This window comes from Clupea harengus, chromosome 4, assembly GCF_900700415.2.
Source record: "Clupea harengus chromosome 4, Ch_v2.0.2, whole genome shotgun sequence".
In the NCBI taxonomy this organism is placed as follows: Eukaryota; Metazoa; Chordata; class Actinopteri; order Clupeiformes; family Clupeidae; genus Clupea; species Clupea harengus.
The window spans coordinates 21,522,280-21,541,584 of record NC_045155.1 but is presented as its reverse complement, the minus strand read 5'-3'; the positions used below and the strand labels follow the sequence as shown (position 1 = coordinate 21,541,584).

The window sequence follows — 19,305 nt, the reverse complement described above, 5'->3', positions numbered from 1 at the left end:
TGAACAGACCTCTGCAGTTATGGCTAGCAAGTGGATGAAAAGTTTATTTTACTTTAATTGGTTAGTTTGTGAACTTTTAGTGGACTTCCAGTTTACTTTTTGACAAGCTCATTGATTGATTTTATGGGTTTGTGGAGAGTTTAAATTTAAATTAAGGGTCGAAATTGCAAACAGGCATACTCTTTTTGTTCTTGACATAATTGTGGTACGTCCAAAGCATAGCAAGATTTCTTCCTTTTGTATAAATGGAATGGAACCAAACGATGGTGATTTCAAAGAAGTGTAAAACAGCATTAAATTGACCTCAACACTTGAGTCTTCACACTTGGTAAAACAGTAATTAGCTGGATCTGTTGAGAAGTTCACAAGAAGAGCCTAGATGGTTTTATTAGTCTTGATTTAGTTTTCTCCCTCTGTACTGGTCAAGCAAATGAAGTGTGAAATGAAGTTACCAATAAAGAACAAAAGGTGAGCTCACTTTAGACACTTTTCCACTGCTTGGTACTGGCTCAACTCCACTCTACTCGCTTTTGGTCCCAGGTACTTCCGCAGCAGTTTAGTTAACGCCGCATGAAACTGCCATGACGTCGGTATGTTTGTCACAGCTTTTGGTTCAGAAGAGGCTGAAGGCAGCAAGGCAAAAGACTGCCTTAAAAAAACAGGAGAGGTTGGGAAATTCTACATCCGAGTTCAGACAATGACACAAGGCGTGGTGCTCAAGGGTAAACTAACCTGGTAGCTAACATTAGCTTATGTGTGATCATTTTAGTGACGATTCTCTCTGACCAATCAGTGGTCTGTAGTGTTTTCACGTCACCTTTTGGTATTGCCTCAGCTCGCTTGGACCCTCGACGGAGGTGGTACCGAAACTAGTACCAGGTATCAGGTACAAATCACTCAATACAAATTACATGGCAATTTTTGTAATTAGAAACGCAAGCTATTTGATTACAAAAAAATGTAATCTAATCTGAATACATTTGGATTACTTTCAAATACAAATAATGAAAGATGATGCACAATGCTGTTTAAGGCACACAAATTAAGATAATATTTTCTTTCTTTTGTGGCCACGATGATGCCTGGTAGCTTTTATCTGCAAAGTTTGTGTAAATTGTGTTCAGATTATTTAATTCATGTCCGTCGGCGGCGGCGTATTTGACGATTGTCCTGCTCTTTTCTCATCCATCGGATGAAAGCCAGGCTTTTAGAAAAGCTTGCCTATATTATATTTCTATAAGCCAGGTTGCTGCTTTTGACGTAACACTGTAGAGTAGAAACTATACCACAATGGCATCAACCGCTCATGTGCCAGGTGGGGTAAAATAACTCATCCATATATTTTTATTTATGACAATTAAAAACCAAATTACCAATGAAACTATGGCACATTATCTCAATATGTGGGACAATGGATCAACACAACACAGTACAACACAAAGCGGACGCCTGGTCACCCAGTACAACATACTCGGTCAAATCACTTACCTTTAATAGCAATGGTTATCATGAAAAAAAGTTTCATAATTTCAAAATGGCCATATTTAAAAAATGTAATCTATTATATAGTTACTTATTTTCTTATTTTTTCTAATCTGGTTACAGCTACCCAACCCTGATACTAGGTGCCAGGTTTGCCCAATGGAATACCAATAAAAGCGAGAAGAGCCAGTACCTCTTGCTGACTTTCCTAACTACTTTTTCTACCTCTGTCTCTTTTTAACGTTGTCCTTCCTGTGGCTGTCATCAGTCTGTACACCCTCTTCCTGAACTGCTTCTTTGTCAGTATCCCTCTATTTCTGCTGGGCTTCTACAACTTCCCACCTCTTAGGCCCTCTTCACCCACCAGAGAATTTGGCTTAGCCTCTGCAGGCCAGCCCCCGCTAAGCCCCTGGTTCCAGTCTGAGCAGGCTTGGACCCCCACTCTGATAGATCCATCAGCCCCAACCATGGCAAGGCCTCTAGAGGGATACTCCCAGGGGATTAGACTTTTCAGTGTTAGCCCGTGCCTTACAGCTAAGACATGTGTTCATTTTCAAGCTATTTCTGAGGTGACACAAGATAGATAAAGAGCTAAAGAGAAGCTCAAGCGTCGTTTTAAATGAAAGTCCCCAGAGCTGCTTCTTTCTCTGTCTCTTCTCCTTCATCACTGTTGTGTTGACAAACTTTATTGGTTTTAAAAATGGAAGCCCATTAGTTCATCCTCTTTAAATAAATAATGACAACAAATGAAAACAAATAAAAATGGCAACATCTAAAAATGATCATGTAGTGCCAATGACCAAAAACTAATAAATAATCTAATAATTTTCTCGCAGCACCAAAGATCAGTTTGTTCATGTATATACATGTATGTAGAAGATGTAATGGCTACTGATGTGAATATTGGACAAGGTGGAGGCAAAAATTACAACATTACATGTCAAACTCCTAAAGAAAAAAAAAGGAACTTTCTGTTCTCAACCTAATTTGATGCCATATTTTTACTCAAGTAAAATCCTGATTAGGATTGCCTGATATAGTAGTTCAAATGATATACAGTGGAAACCGCTTATATTGATCATGTCTGTCCGGGTTAAATTGATCACTGTAATCGAGTGGTTTTAATGACCGATTATAACCCATTTTTAACATTTATTTCTCAGGCAGACTACTTTCTAATAGACATTTGTATATTAATGACAAAAATGTATTATTTATTTATTTAATATATGAACATCAAGTAATAAAACTGATAGTTTTGCGATTTACTGAATTTCATTGACGCATATAAAGATCAAGGTACTATCAGGTAGTGCTCGAAAATAGATTGGCATTCCAAATGTTTTCCTCTGTGTATTCTTGTCTGGTCTGTCCCCAGCGGTCCAGCAGCCATTCATCATGTGAAAACGTTTCAGCCTCAGCAGCCTCCGCGTGCAGGTTCTGATACACAGTGTTCTCTCTCTCTCTTTTGAAATTGCTCTAACATTATTAATCCACCTGATGAGGGCGGTTTCAACCGCAGGTTCTTTCCTCGTGCGCATTCATGTCCTGTGTCCATGGCTAGCAGCACAGCTGTGTTCATGGCTAGCAGCACAGCTGTGCCCATTGCTAGCAGCACAGCTGTGTCCATCACTAGCAGCACAGCTGTGTCCATGGCTAGCAGCACAGCTGTTTCTTGTTGTTTGAGTAGACTACACAAGCCTGAGGAACACCAAGTTCCACTGCTGCATCTCGTCGGCTTGTTTTGGGCAGTTTGTCTTAAGCTTTAAGGAGACTGTGTTTTTCATTGAGAGTCCATTACTTTCTTTCTCCTGTCAATTATTTCGACAGCATTTGTATAGGAATGATTCTGTCCCAAGCCTTTTGATCCATACAAGCAGTTGATCGCTGTAACGCTATGATCGATATCAGCTGTTTCCACTGTAGTCATAAGAGGTTTTTGCATGATAGGCTCCTTTTTCTGCAAATACATGAGATTTACTAGCACCGTGTCCTGTGTCAACGTTTGTTTAGCATCAATGTCTGTGATCCAGGTCAGGTAGTGGAGCTAAGAACACAAAAGCATCAATGTCTGTGATCCAGGTCAGGTAGTGGAGCTAAGAACACAAAAGCATCAGTGTCTGTGATCCAGGTCAGGTAGTGGAGCTAAGAATACAAAAGCATCAATGTCTGTGATCTAGGTCAGGTAGTGGAGCTAAGAACACAAAAGGCAAGAAGGATAACAATGATCAAATGAATAGCGGACTAAAAAGGCTACTGATCTGTGTGGATACCATTCTGTCACTGACTTAGTATTATGTGTGCTTTATCTTAAATACAGTAACAATCAACACTAATCAGTACAAATCAGTAAAAGTGCTCACTAACGTTCAACACCTTCATAGCAGCACACTCAAGTGGGAACACGGGTTACACGCGTCTTAATCCAACTCCCTCGCCTTTTTTCACCGTTTGCCTTTCTTTATCTTCAGCAATCTCTCCTGTTCCTTCCCCCATTGTCCTGGTTCCTGCGGTGCTATCAAAAGCTCCATCTAGGCAGGTCTGTGGGCTCTGCTCTCTTGTGTACAGACTCTGTTGGGTGCTGTTCGGCTAGGCCATTATGAGACAAAGGAACTCAACAGGACGACTCGCACGTCTCAACAATGGCCAACTGGAGCCTCGTGATGCGTATCAACAGCCCTGCCACCACACTCTCTCTGCGATCGCCAAGATAATGACAGGGTCCACGCGCACGGCTTTGTGTTATGAGATGCAACCTGAACAATGGACGAGACGGAGCAGGAGACCTTTCTGTCCATTCCCCTGGGTGAAAACAGCACTCTGTCCACCAGCTGGGATGAAAGGAAGAAAGAAAGAAAGAAAGAAAGAAAGAAATAACAAACAAACAAACAAACAAACAATTTTGCTGTTTTTTTAGGAGCTGCTTTGTTTTCCCGTAAATAACAGTGCCACGCTCGTACTGCCTGACATTTGGCCCCACTCCCAGGGCTCAGGTTCACACTCTTAGGAGGCAACAATGAAAAATGACCCCAAGCAAATATCTGCTTTATTGCCCGGGCTTTTATTTATTTATTTATTTATTTATCTATCTGTCTATTCATCTTCTCCAAGTGCCACTCTGAAGGCCCCATTGTAGCCGAGGCTACTTTAATGTGCAGTCTCTGAGCAAACAAATTCATAGCTGTTATCATCAAAGCTAATAATGTCAAGAAAAATCGAAGTGTTCTGCCTGGTCCATTATTGGAGAATTCAGCGGAATATTGCTTTGAAAGATTCCAGGCTAGGCGCCGGTCTATCCGTCAACAGGCTAGTGTGGCGGTGGAAATAGCTTCACAGGAGGACAAAAATTTGGCATTAAAAAAAGAAATCCACCAAGAGCTCTCCCTCCTCATCACATCACATGAGGACCCCCAACCCCCCCGGCCCCCCTGCCCTCCTCCTGCCTCCCTCCATCCTCTCTTCTCCAGCAGCACGAGAGGAAGGCACTAGCTTTTGGAATCCTGATTGCCTGCCAGTCATCAGATAAGATGGATTTCCAATTCAGGGAGCAGAAGCCTGCCCTGATGGAAAGGGAGGGCTACAATACACCGAGCAGATAGACTAGGACCAGGAGCTGGGGGAAAGGGAGGGCTACAATACACCAGGCAGATAGACCAGGACCAGGAGCTGGGGGAAAGGGAGGGCTACAATACACCAGGCAGATAGACCAGGAGCTGGGGCAGGAGCTGGGGAAACCGCTGGGAAGACTGGTGCTCAGAGTGAGCTTTTGTTTGGGCTGTGTGGAGGTCTCGGGTTCAACTCCGATTATAGAAGAGATTTCTGAAGAAAGTAGTTGTAGAATGTTATGTATGTGTGTTATAAGACAGGGTGTAAGTGCTGAGCTCAGTGTGTGTGTGTGGGAATGTGTGGTGCTTGTGTGTCGTCGCCTTCATCTGCATAGAGCACAGTGTTTCTTTGTGCTTGAATCTGGCATCTGAAAGGGACTTATTTTATTAAAAATGAAACAGATTTGGAGTTCACGTGTTTCTCAAAAAGGGCTTTATTCATTAGGGCTCAGGTTGCAGTCTTTTTCAACCTCCAGTCCAATTATTTTTCTTCAGTAGGTCTTTTAGAACTTGAGTGTGCGTGCGTGCGTGCGTGCGTGCGTGCGTCTGTCTGTCTTTGATTTTTCAAAAAAGTGAGGTGAGGTAAAAATGTACTCAATGTACAGTTCCATTAGGGTAGGGCAAAGACAACAAATGAACATAGCTGTGCACTGCACTGGAATGATCATTCAACATTGCAATTTGAACTTGTCACACAAAAACAGAGGCCATTGTTAAAGCTGATGTTCACATGCAGAATCCCATGTGAACACAGGCTCACATCAGATCACACACACACACTAGCTAAAGGTGTGTCCATCTCTCCATCACACCCATGTCCTTCACGCTGTTGGCCAAGTGGATCGGTTATGGTCCCAGTTGCGACAAGAGCTCTATTGATTTTTACTGTACTCTGATTCTCAGTCTGTCATGAATCTGAGCGTGTGCGTGTGTGAGCGAGAGACAGAGAGAGAGAGAGAGAGAGAGAATGTGTCCAATCTAACCTTGTGCTGCTGCTTCAAGGTTTCACAGTAATATCTGTTGTCTGACAGGCTCACTATTGCCTAACTGAAGAAGAAAGAACACAGCAAACAGAAAACTCATTGGAACACCTCTAGAACACAAGGAAAAGGAATGTTCTGTTGTGTTCTAGTCAAGGTGATGTTCTTATCTGCTAAGCGAGCACAGCTGAGAGTTTCTCCTTCTGTTCCTCGGCCTCCTTCCCCAATGGTGACATGCAGAGAGTTTCTCCTTCCGTTCCTCGGCCTCCTTCCCCAACGGTGACATGCGGAGGAGTTTGGGGTGTTTACTCCCGCCCACACAATGACTGAAAGGAAGGAGTGTGACCTTTGCGTGGCCCTGATGACAGTGGGGACAGCGGGCCCTCCCTCTCCGCTGCTCCTCTGTGAGTGGGTGGGAGGTGCAGCAGGAGCCTGCAGGGGCTCCCATGGGCATTAGCCCAGAGGCAGAAAGGTCAGAGAGGCGTGAAGTGCACGCCCTATTCCCCCATCCTTTGACCTTTCAGGGGCTGAGCACATCACCCTGGTACCCAAGGTTGAGCTCAGGTGCTTATCTTCTTCTCTCTCTCTTTCATTCTCTCTCTCTCGTCAAAGCGACCGGAAGTCATTCATTTCCTATGTGAGTCTCACCTCAGTGAGGGGTGCCTGACCGTACACTACACAGCTTGGGCGGTGAGGTTGTCAGAATGAAGTTGAAGTCCGGGCAACTTTATGGTGATGAGCGGTAATGCGGACCTGCAGCAATCGTTTTTAAATTAGATGAGTGTCAGTTAAAAGAACAAAGCCTTTGTGAACCCAACATTGCAATAGACATGGACATGGTATTGATCATGGATATACACTAGGCCAGTGGTTCGCAAAGTGGGGGGCGTGAACACTCTCCAGGGGGGGCGCGATGTCACAGACGGAGAAAAAAAAACGACTGCCGACCTGTCACTGGTTAGTGAAAGCTCCCTCAGTGGCGAAATGCAAGGGGCTGGACTGACCCAAACAAATCAAATACTGTTTTGCTCCTGATCCACCAATCAAAACGGAGTCTTATCATTTGAACGCGAGTTGCACCTAAGCTTCCGAGTATATAAAATATTAAAATACTTTGAGCTGCATTCTTTTACATGAAATGTGCTATATAAATAAAGTTTTATTATTATATAAAAAAAACGCAGGCATGGTAAGCGCTCACCCTGAGACGACACTCTGCAGAGTTTGTTCAATTTCTCTTGTTTCCTCTATCATTCAGATATTCATTGCTTTATAAACAGTCTTTTTAAAGACTCACTCCTTCCTTAGTAATACCTTACTGCACTTGCAGTAGGTCTATTCGTAGCCTATTCTAAGGAGTAATTTGCTCCACAGTCTTTTGAAAAAGCTCGTAGCCCCGAGAGCTAGCCTAGCTAGCTACCTTCTTCCAACTGCAGCTAGCCCTTTTCTCCTTAACACCTACCTGTACATTTTTTGATCATCCACCGTGTTGCAACAAATAAAACACCAGCACTTGAATACTATTTTGTGCTCTCCCTGTCTACATTGTTTACAGTTCGTTTTGTTAGGAATCATTGCCTAGCACAGCCTTATCCATTATTCGTGTGCAAGTCGTTCACAACCACACATACAAGAACACGACGTTTAAATTAGAGCTTTATTAACTTCACACACACTGCATCAGCAAACAAACACAACTATGGACAAGTTTCTGATTCGTAAAAGTCAGAAAGAGAAGCCTGTGGACTTTAAACATAAACGTGATGGCCTCCAGCAACAACGAACCACCATCTCCAAGCTTAGCACTGTCTTCAAGCAGTGTCTGGAGGCATCTTATGTAGTTGCTCATAGAATTGCTAAGCTTGGCAAACCCCATACAATTGCCGAAACACTGATTTTGCCGGCCGCGCAAGACGTGTAGAATAATGATAGGGGCTAAACTCAGCGCAATACCTATGTCAAATTACACTGTATCACGCCGAATATCAGAAATCAGTTTGGGTCCTATTTCAAAGAGGACAACCGTTCATTCGCCTGAGTTCGGGATCCATTTATCTGCTCAGCAGACGAGCTGTCAATAGACATGAAAGAGCAGCTGAAGAGTGACAGTAGACTTAAGCATCTCCCCTCTTTCGTCATTCTGGGTAGCAATGATCAGCTTTGCGACATAGCCTTAAAAATGCTCCTCCTTTTCGCCTCGACATATTTTTGCTTTTCAAGACTGACTGTGCTCAAAACTAAATACCGCAACCGCGCACAGTTTGAGGATGACCTGAGGATATGTTTGTCAAACATTGCCCCAAGATTTGAGGATCTTCGCAGTGCAAAGCAGGCTCATGTCTCACATTGACAGACCTGTAGGATTTTTTTTGTAAAGATCACAAGAGGCCCATAAAAATAACAGTATCCTAATGATAGCAATAATAACACTTATTATTATTATGATAATAATAATAATACAATAATAGTAATTGGTCGATGATCATTAATTATAATAATAATAACATAATGATGGTGATAATAATGAATATCCTACTAATAGGCCTACTATTACTGATAATAATATTAATATTAAATAGTTATAATAATTGTCTGTATGGGCCTAACAATAACAATAGCCTAACCTTGACATGTCAGGCCTATCAGTAACAAGGCCCAGCTTGCAAAAGTTTGAGAACCCCTGCACTAGGCTACTGATTTAACAATCATCTGGGATGGTGTTTGGATGATTGGGATGACTGTTGTTTGTGTGTTTGTTACACTCAAATTTGCACTCAAATTGCTGGTGTGGAAATTAGAAATTATGAAGAGTTTCAAACATTTCATTGTCAAATTCCCTTGCCTACAAAATCTCTGTTTAAGATACAAGCTGGCAAAATGGTTACTGAGCAACCAAAGCTCTTGTGCATGCTGTGTTACAGCAGAGAGACAGAGTGGAGTAGGTGCTTTGGAGCAGCATACATTCTTTTCCTGGTTTTTGTTGTTGTTGTTTGTTTGTTTAGATGAAGCTCATAACATTCTTCACAGTTTTCATAACATATTTTACAGTTTAAGTTGAGGTCTCATAATGCCGATGGGGCAAAATACCTCTCCTCACTAAAGTAACTTCACAAAATTATAAATTAGGATATTTAATGATATTTTCTTTGAACACCAACACATGATGGCACAGGATTCTTGTAGTTTTAGCTGAAGAGCATTATTGGAAGCATAGAAATTGTGCTAATCTACGGCATTACCCATCATGTTAGAGTCAAGGCTTGTCTTGTAGGACAGATGTGTACCAACCTTCAACCCCACGTGATCTGTGGGCTCTGAAATGTCCATCCACCGTCTGCAGTTTCACCTTTTGTGGTATTTTGGGTCAGGCATATGATGGCACGAGAGAAAAAGTGAAGAGGTATGTTGTTGCATCATGGTATCTGCTCCCACTACTCAACAGATCAGTCAGTCAGTATCTGATGGTCACGTGCTGCCAGTTCTGTACAGTAATGTACAAATTAATTTTTTAATGATACGGTCACACAAGGAATGTAAACACTCTTGAAGCACCCCAAACTGCATTGTACATATTACCACAAAATCAAGCAAGGTTTTTCTGTTGACTCTACATACAACACTTGGTTCTTACAACTAGTTCTGAGATTATGTTTTCCTGTTTTTTTTAGCTTCCCCATATGAGTATACCGTAAATCCTCAAATAGTGGCCGGGGCTTTTATTTACTTAGTCTGCACAGCGCACCGGCCTGTATTTGGGGCAGGCTTGTATTAGGGGCAGGCCTTTATTTCTTACGGCTCTTCAGAATGTTCAAAAAAGTTCAGTCGATTTGAATGGGGCACCCCAACAAGCAGGTCTGTCATTTCTTGATATTCACCACTGCGAAAAGTTAATGACCGCTGTCATTGGCAATTGTAATTCACATCTTTCATATCATTCCGCAAGAAGTCCGGTCATTTAACGTAGCGGAAAGTCATTGTAACTTGAAGTCAGCAAGTAATGGGTTGCTACGCATCTTTTTCTTAGTGGAAATCAGAAACGGCAACAAAATCATTAAAAAGAGGTATTTTGGAGGAATGTCTTCTATCGTTTAGGCAAGTAACTGTATAATAACAAATTCGCCTTGTAGGCTGAAACATTTCTTTTTTTTATTGCAAACAGCCATGAAATTAGCCAACATGAGGAGAACATGTATTTATGAAATGCATTCAATTCAATTGTGATGTCTGCTTTGTGCTGATGGACTGATTCTGGTAGGCTACAGTAAAATATTGTAACGTGCCGACATAGTCGCCCCATAATGCCGTGCGGCGGGCGCATACTTTCCTCTATGTGATGCACTAGCGCTCAACCATGTTCCTTAACAATGTTCCTTACTGTTCTCATTGCATGTCGTTGTTCTGTGTTGGGACTGAGTTTATACAGGTGTGTGACGGTCGTGATAACTTCTACCAGGGCATAAAGCCTGTGCCATTTTGACATTGAGTTGTGTTTAGGGTTTATTAAAAAGCCATAACAAATATTTCACACTTCCGTGATTTGTTACAATATGCTACCGGTACCTTTTTTTACCCCCGGCTTGTATTCGGGGCCCGGCCTTTATTTGTCCGTATCGACCACGCCCCCGGCTACTATCTGAAGCCCGGCCTCTAATTGAATCCCGGTCTTTATTTGAGGATTTACGGTATTTGAAACTGACTTTACAGTTCTCAGCCAATTCACCCAATATACAAGGCATTTCACACTTCTATCCCAAAACCTTTGACTGATTTTTACTTTGGGGAACAGGAAAACCCAGACCTTACTGCATCTGGAGCGCACAGTCAATCCTGAGGTTCACATTTGGGATTCAGGTGTCTTCAGAAATTGCAGCCCAAGAATGTTAATTGGTTTTATTAAAATGGGAGCTTTTAGGCAGATTAGTACTCATGCACCCAGACAAGGAAAAAGTACACCCACTAGACCTACCACTTTGTTTTCCTCAGCGACTCAAAACATAATTCCATTTTTCCTGTGACACATGTCTTTACCTGACCACATGCCTGCTTGCATAACTGTTATAGCTGATTCACAAATTGACCAACTTTGTGTTTGGTTCTCTCTCGTACACAGAACCTGCTGGTAAACCACGGCTGAAGAGGATCACTCCGGTCAGCTGACCAGCCAGCGGAACCTGCCATCGCTCACTCACTTCCTCATCCATGCACTGGAGGCGTAGGGGTGCTTTGCCATGTTGTAATTTAATTTTCATGAAACCATACAATCTTAATTTTTTGAAGTTGCACTAAAGCAGACTACATTCATAAGGCTTTAAGAAGGTACTGAGTACGAGAGAGTGTGTAGAAAATTGACTTTTTTAAGTGATAGGCTTGAATTTGTTTTTATAACAGTGTATATTACTCAGGAAGTCCTGGAATGTATTCATCAGGAACATATGTATGCATTGCATTGTATTAAACCATATCCGTTCATGCAACACCTGCCCATGCAAATGGCATGTTTCTTCCAGACTTCCAGAGTCTCATAACATTAGCATGTCAAAGATCATGAGTGGTGTAAGGATAACTATTTGCACACAGGTTTTTTGGGTCATTAACTCAGGCGGGTCAACTGTGTTCTGCTACTCTAATGTAAAGCCTTGACCGTTGGAATATCTTAGCAACCATGAGCGAAGGATGTGCACTAGAGCAGAACCGTCTCATATTGGATTCAAAATTAGTGTATCATACACTCCGGTGCCGTGAAGGACCGCAGGTCTTGAAAACTGAAGAGCTGCTTTTATGACCTGATCTGGCCTCCCTACAAACCCAGCAGAGAGTCCTTTATCATGAGTAGAGAGGGATGTTGATTTAAACTTGCCACACTCATCATATTTGGAAAATAGCTTTGACATTTTCTGGAGAAGCTGCAGTGCATCAATTTCTTCTTGTCTAGCGAGTGAAAAAGCTGAGTGCGAGTGAAGGATCCTGGGACTGCAGGGGAACCAAGGAGTTGAATGAGGTGGCAAAGAAGAAAGAAAGTAGAAAGTGCATGCAATAAAATGTACACCTTTTAAAAGTGATGGCTTACTAAAATGAGATTGTACTAAAATGTTATCCATGCTATTAAATATTTGAGATGTTATTGCTCCTGAACCTCCAGGTATATTTAGAGCATGGTATTAGCAACACAAGTGTTACCAAGGAAACAAGAACAAATCAAATGTCTGTAATTGAAGTATATGTGCCCAGTAAAGGGCCGTTGGAATCTAAGCTTGAAACATAAATGAGATGTATTTGATAAATGGAATTGATCTTGAATTGGTTAATGTTCCATCTTCAAACTAAAATATTTATGATCACATAAATACAGTATGAACACAATTTTACAAATATATATACCTGAAGCTGAAACAATTTTGCATTAGAATTCATGCTTAAATACTGAATGAGGTATAGTTATTTTTGTTGCAACATATAAAATACAAAAATAAACACACAAAGACCTCAGAGCCCTTCTCTAACCAGACACATGAAACCCCCAGAAGACACCAGAGACAGCTGTATGATTGATCTTGCTCTATCTAACAGCGCACACCACCCCGCCCCCCGCTCAGTTGGTTACCTTTTTGACGCGATGGGGGCTCGGCAGACTAGACCAGGCAATTACAGGCCGACAGCACCGAAGACACAACCCTCAATTATGTAGGCCGGTGTACAGTAGCTCCTGGCCGTAGGGGCGCACTGGGCCGTGTCGGGGCGGCGGGCCGGCTTGTCAGCAGGGCCTGCTCCACTGTCAGGCCTAATAAGCCTCTCAATCAGAGCACACGCTGCCACCCACTGCAGCATGACCTTGTTGGGGAGGCTGAGACGGGATGCTGCTGGGATTTGGGGAGGGGGTGTGGGGCTGCTTTGGGAGTGTGCTTTGTTACTTGAGGGTGGGCATGGGGGCGGGGAGCGTGTGACAAACAAGACAGAACTGGCATTAAAAGATGATGCCACACCAAGTCCTGTAATGTGAAATAAGAGCTGTGACATATAAAGAAAAGCATACTTTCTCCTTTGTGTCTGTAACAAAGAGGACAAAACAACAACAACAAATATCCTAAGTGCGTGCTCACACTGTGTAGCCCAGGGATATTTACTGCTGCTTCCTCTCGGAGACAGGCACAGCCCCCAGAGCAGCAGAGGGGGACATGACAGGCAGTTGCTGGGAGAGAAGGGCAGAGGTTAACACAATAAATGTTCCATCACAGGGAAATGAGAGCTGACAGGGCTGGTAATACAAGGAGCACATTAGCTGGAGGGAGCTCCAGTGCAGGGAGTCCCAAGTGTCTGGCTGGTCAGAACTGCCCATCATCTCGCTGGCTCTATACCACACACACACACACACACACACACACACACACGCATACAGAGAGAGACCTCACATACAGAGAGGGACCTCACATTCACCCTCACATCAATATTGTAGATGTTCGCATCAGTCCTCGGGTCCTGGTAGATATATGCATGTAGTGAAAATGCTGCCTGTCTGTCAGTCAAGTTGAGGTTAAGACAAAGCACCTCCTAAGCCCTGTTTATGGAGCCATGCAGCTAAAAGCAAATACTCTAGACAAGTGCTGCATTTGTTGATTTGATACAGTATTTGTCAATTCAGAAGAGCCAGGCCTCATACATAGTTCAGTTATAGAAAGGCACTGCGGTTTTGCCATATGTCTTATTCACAAATCTCAAACAAGGTAAAGATGAAATCAACCTCACTCCTGGTGTGAGAGAGATCGATGTTATCAAGCATGTCCATCCAAACCACGCTGCACGTACTGTGGAGTGATGACTGTGTGTAAACATGCACCCCTGATGACACTGGCACAGAGAATACTGGTCCTCTATCAGGAACATCAGGAGGCCTCCATGCCCATTCGGTGTTCTCCGTTTATTACACCTGCTCCGTCATCCTATCACAGCGCACAGCACAACACCGCACAGCACAGTACAGCACCGCACAGCACCGCACAGGGCCACTGGTCTCCCTTATTAGCCTCCTGTGCTGGGGATGGGGATGAGGATGAGCCTAATTAAAGGGCCTGGCACCAGCACCCGTCTCCATGGTGGCTTTTATTGCTTTCATCTTTCATACCCTTTCCATCAGTGTACGGGTGTGGATCAGGTGGCGTATAGGCTTGTCACCAACACACACACACACACGCACAGGCCAACTCAGACATGCAGAAGATATCTGAGTAAATGCCATGTGCAGTATTAAAAAGGAAGAGTAGGATTGGATGTCCCCTAGTCAATATTTGTCAGGTATAAGATGAATGTAATATGGTTTTGTGGGGATCTCTGCTCAGAAAGACCCCCACCCCAAACACCACACACACACACACACACACACACTTTTACAGTTACTGGCTTCTGAATACTGCAGTGGGTGGAACACTCTGGCACTAGGAAACACCTAATCTCCTCAAATCAGGGTGCCATGTTGCCGCTGAAGTAACAGAACTTCAAAAGTATACTCAAATTGTGGCCAAAGTATTCTAGCTAGTTGCTTTCTGCTGTCATTTCCATAACCACAAATGTTTTTAAGTCCAAACATGACTTTTTTACTAATGTAAATCAAGGCAGCATTAAGTATTTATGGATTTATGATAGATTTATGCAAAGCTGAGCATTTTATTTCCCTTTCTTGGTATATTTTGAAGGCTCCTCTTTAACTTAGCGTCAGAAAATAGTCCATACAAGTCATACAATACTGTTTCTACGCATTAAACTATTTGTCTCTCAATGTTGGCAGCTGGTTGCTGATTGCTCTGGCTGGTGATTGGCAGGTTTCAATCAGTGGTTCCTTACGTCAAGTCTCTTTAAATGGAAACCTGGTGCTCTTGAGAACAACTCTGATGCCGCGCCGCACCGCGCTGCATCTTAATAGAAAAGAAATGCCCCCGAATGGGTTTGCAGGGAGGTTTCTACGGCAACCAGCACCTGAACAGTTGACAAGAGGAGGCTTTAAGGTAGCGGGTTAGAAAATGACATCCTTGCATTCTGGCTTGTCCACACAGATCCTGTGTCGTACCCAATTACCGCCAAAGCCGTCACACTGGCAGCACGCTTCATTCAGGCTGTGAAAGCCTCCTTTCAAATGACAAAATGTCTCCTGCCACAGACATATCAAGGGAGGTGCAATTTGCAAACTCTAAATTCTAACCGGCTTCCTGGATGCATATGTATTCTGCATGTGCTCCCTGGCAATTACGCTGTTCCCATTGCAGTGTAAACAGGGAGCTAGCTATCTCCATGAAAAGTAGGGTGTGTGGGAGGAATCAACAACCATCTTTAGAGCCACAACCTCAACTCTTCTATTACTCTGAACGTCAGGTTGGTGGTTGAAAGCTAAAAAAATGAAAATGCAGCACCACTTCAAGTTTTAACCTTCCAGCTTTCCAGCAGACATTTTTACAGCTGTTGCAACAACTCTTTTATAACACTCTCTTCCTCCACAGCATTTTCATTTTGGATGTGTTTTGTTTATTTTAGCCTTAATTATGATATTACCATTATTATGATTTCAGCATGGTTCCTGTGAATTTGAAGGTAGACAGAGTGAAGATGGGTAAGTATGTGCCATCTGTGTTAATTCTGGTTGAAACGCTGAGGATAATTTGACTTCACTTCACGTTCTGCTTGATGTTCACATCCCATTTCTCCATGTAATACTGCAATCTCACTTCAGGCAAACATGCCCTAGAGGTGAGTGGCATTCCCTGTGTGTTCCTTACCCAGAGGTTTAATGTCTCTTTCAGTTGTCTAAGCTGATCTGCACAGCCTTCATCCCGATTGTTTGTGGAAAGCCGGGCCCCAACAATGAGCGTCTAATTAAAGCACTCCACTCCCTGACAAGGCCAATTCTTGCACCGCCACATCCAACTTCCAGCCCCCACCGGCTCACGGCTGGATAATTCACTCGCAGCCCTAACTCCTAGCACAACCTGTGCACCTCTAATTTAATTAGATCTTGTATAGTGCAGCCCTTTAAACTAAACTGTTAGCAGCTAAACTTCATTTGAAGACAACTTCCACAGTTCAAAGTGTCAAGACAGTGTTTAGAAAACATTGGTATGCACAGTTTAATTTGACATTAAAAACCACTGAAGAGAAAATTGCGTTTCTTGACTGCAGATCAAAACCTTTGGCCAGACCAAATTATTTTCATGAAATGTTGTGGTCAAAAAGCCTTGATGGCTTGTTGCTCTACTGCTGGCCATGGAGGTTAAAGTGCGCATCAGCATCAGAATAATCTTTGGGCGCGCAGCTCATACAGTCACTCACTGAAGTTTAACACTATCTAAATGTTAATACTGAGACGTACATTAAGTTGAGAACGAGCCATAAAGTAAAAGGGCAGGGCTCACTTCCACCTCTCATCCGTCTCGCACAGGAGAAGAGGAGAGGAGGGGTGTGCCTACGCTCTTAAAGAGAGTCAAATAGCTTAGCCTCCCACTCTCTCCTGGCTTCATTTCAAGTGGCGTGGTTTTATCTCCTCTGGAACTTAGCCTCTTCCTGTGAGAAATATGGGAGAAGAGCAACCAAATAGGAGCCGCCTGACTTCTTTGACACCTTTGGCTAAATCTGATGTCTTTGCAATCACACTACCTCATGAGTGACCGAAGTTGACTAAAGCTGATGTCTTTACAATGGAAAATATGACAAATGTCTTACTTCAAACCACACTTGAAGATGACCTTGTGCATTCCAAAAAGTAGATCAGTGGTGTAATCATGGTTTGGTATTTGTAATTATTGTGATTTGATAACAATATTGGAAACCAACCTGGTTTTCATGTGCATTTGGTGCATTTCTCATTTTACACTGTGAGATGTCCAGTGGCAACGGCACCGCGGTGATTTGACATCCTGCTGATTCTCTAATGTCAGGAGTCAGAGTGTATACACTGGAGGCGTTGGAGTGTGAATAGCCGGGGGAAACAAGATGTTGGTGTTAAATGAGGTAGATTGATCAGGTGTGGTGTTGATAGGCCTTTTGACAGCAATGCTTTGAGCTGGTCCAATAGCCCACATTAAGAATGGGTTATTTACCATGCTATGGCTGTTTAAAGAGCTCCAGAGTTTAACATCTGCTCAAGGATGTAAACAGACATGCTCCAATAGACTGATGGAAGTTCTACATGGGTAGAGTTCACATGTGTCATTATCTGAACTGCATGTTTGTCTGACTCGTCAGCTGGAGGTCACATACCTTTGTTTAACACAGTGGATGACCATATCTTGAATTCTATCATTTTCTGTACCTTTTCTGAAATCCATTCACAAATGTGGGAGTGTGTTCAGGTGGTCTTACCTTCATATCTTCTGTTCTCCTACATATGTGGTTAGTACAAAATATTCACTCATGCCTGTAGAGGGAATTTTTGTTAGCCCCTGACAAAATTAACTAGACCCTTTGAAGAAGCCTAAGAGAGAATGACTCTCATGCTGGAAACACCTTGAGTATTAAGAAAACTAAATTATATATTCTTTCATATGAGCAATAGGCTAATTTGTCAATTTTTATTGGAAACATTATGTGCCGTTTCAGTGGACATTGCATACAAGTATCAAACACTAATACTAATGCATTACAGGTCATGTTATGTAAAGTATTTAAGTTTTTTCGCAACTAGTGTCATCCAAACAACTGAAATAGCATCTCCTGCCAAGGTGCTGCCTCACTTAGATGTGCTAATGTCTTGGGTAAATGCACTGGTCTCAGACCCCATGCAGACGGACTCTAGTTTGCCTGAACCCGGGTTCATTTTTCACACCTATTTCACACCTATTTCACACCTACCCACTTTTTACATCGCGTGCACATGAACCCAGTGAATCCGATTGACTCAGCTGTAGTACATCCCCCACGCCTGTTGGTGGCGCTTTGGTGCTACAGACAACTGAAGAAAACGGAGAAGAAGACAGGGGCATGCTGTCGGTAGGAAAACTGTATGATCAGGCAAAGTGTATTAAAACCGGATGTCGTCACTTTAAGCCGGTCTCTGGTTGGATAAAGCTTTTCAGCAGAAATGGACAAGGACCTTTGATTTATTCTGTAGGAACCATGCCGATGCCTGACTTTTAATGTTGTGTGACGTTGTTGAAGTTCAAGTTCAACATTAATAGTGATTGAATTACCCTTGTGTCGTGTAATTGCTAGCGGTAAATAAACGTTAATAACTTGAATGACTGATTAAGGATATATGTTACACATCACAAACACATGTAATCGATGGGTTTTGGGGGAAATGAGGTAATTGGTTAGCTTAAATTGCAGTATCTTAGGCGAGCTAATTGACCTGGCTAGCTATAGCGGAATTAACAGTGCTAGCTTTGTGTTTGGTCATATAGCTTCGTAAAAGTTCGGTTAACAAGTCACTTGTGTGTTTAGTTGTATGACTTCGTAAAAGTTCGGTTAACAAGTCAATTGAGCATTAAGCCACCTGACTATAATGGGTCTATTCATATCAGCATGCTAACCTTAGACTTATTAGCAGCGAGGCTAGCTAGCTACTATGTATTCCAATGGATTGTTGGTCTAAGCGTTAGCTTCAGTTAAGTCCTACAATAGGACAATACTCTGCAACATTCGTGTACCACATGGACAACTAACCGAGTCAATGTAGACATAGGTTAACAAGTCACTTGTGTGTTTAGTTGTATGACTTCGTAAAAGTTCGGTTAACAAGTCAATTGAGCATTAAGCCACCTGACTATAATAGGTCTATTCATATCAGCATGCTAACGTTAGACTTATTAGCAGCGAGGCTAGCTAGCTACTATGTGTTCCAATGGATTGTTGGTCTAAGCGTTAGCTTCAGTTAAGACCTACGTGTACCACATGAACAACTAAACGAGTCAATGTAGACATATAAAAAGTTGTGTAGATAGCTTTATTCACATAAGCCGTATAACTTCACAAAAATAATAATAATTTAAAGAAAACCGATCGTTTGCATGCCAGGCGATCAACACAACTTCTCAACTCAAAAGTAAAGGTCCTTGTCCATTTCTGCTGAAAAGCTTTATCCAACCAGAGACCGGCTTAAAGTGACGACATCCGGTTTTAATACACTTTCCCTGATCATACAGTTTTCCTACCGACACATGCTATCAAAATAACATATGACAGTAGTTGAGCTCCAACTAGCAACGTTTAGCTTAGCCGCATAGCCTACATTTAATCTGCACAGTAACACATTATGGTGGTTT

The 19,305-nt window shown here is 42.6% G+C and overlaps 1 protein-coding gene across 2 annotated transcripts in view; it reads left to right on the top strand.

Moving 5' to 3' along the window:
• The window catches only part of chchd6a (coiled-coil-helix-coiled-coil-helix domain containing 6a), a 70,587-nt gene extending 58,234 nt beyond the window's left edge, over positions 1-12,353 (top strand). For both annotated transcript variants that reach the window (XM_012820869.3, XM_031566760.1), the window contains one exon: positions 11,178-12,353. In XM_012820869.3, the coding sequence (XP_012676323.1) occupies positions 11,178-11,201 (24 nt within the window). In that variant the 3' untranslated portion in view covers positions 11,202-12,353. The remainder of the gene's footprint in view (positions 1-11,177) is intronic.
• Positions 12,354-19,305: the final 6,952 nt, after the last annotated feature.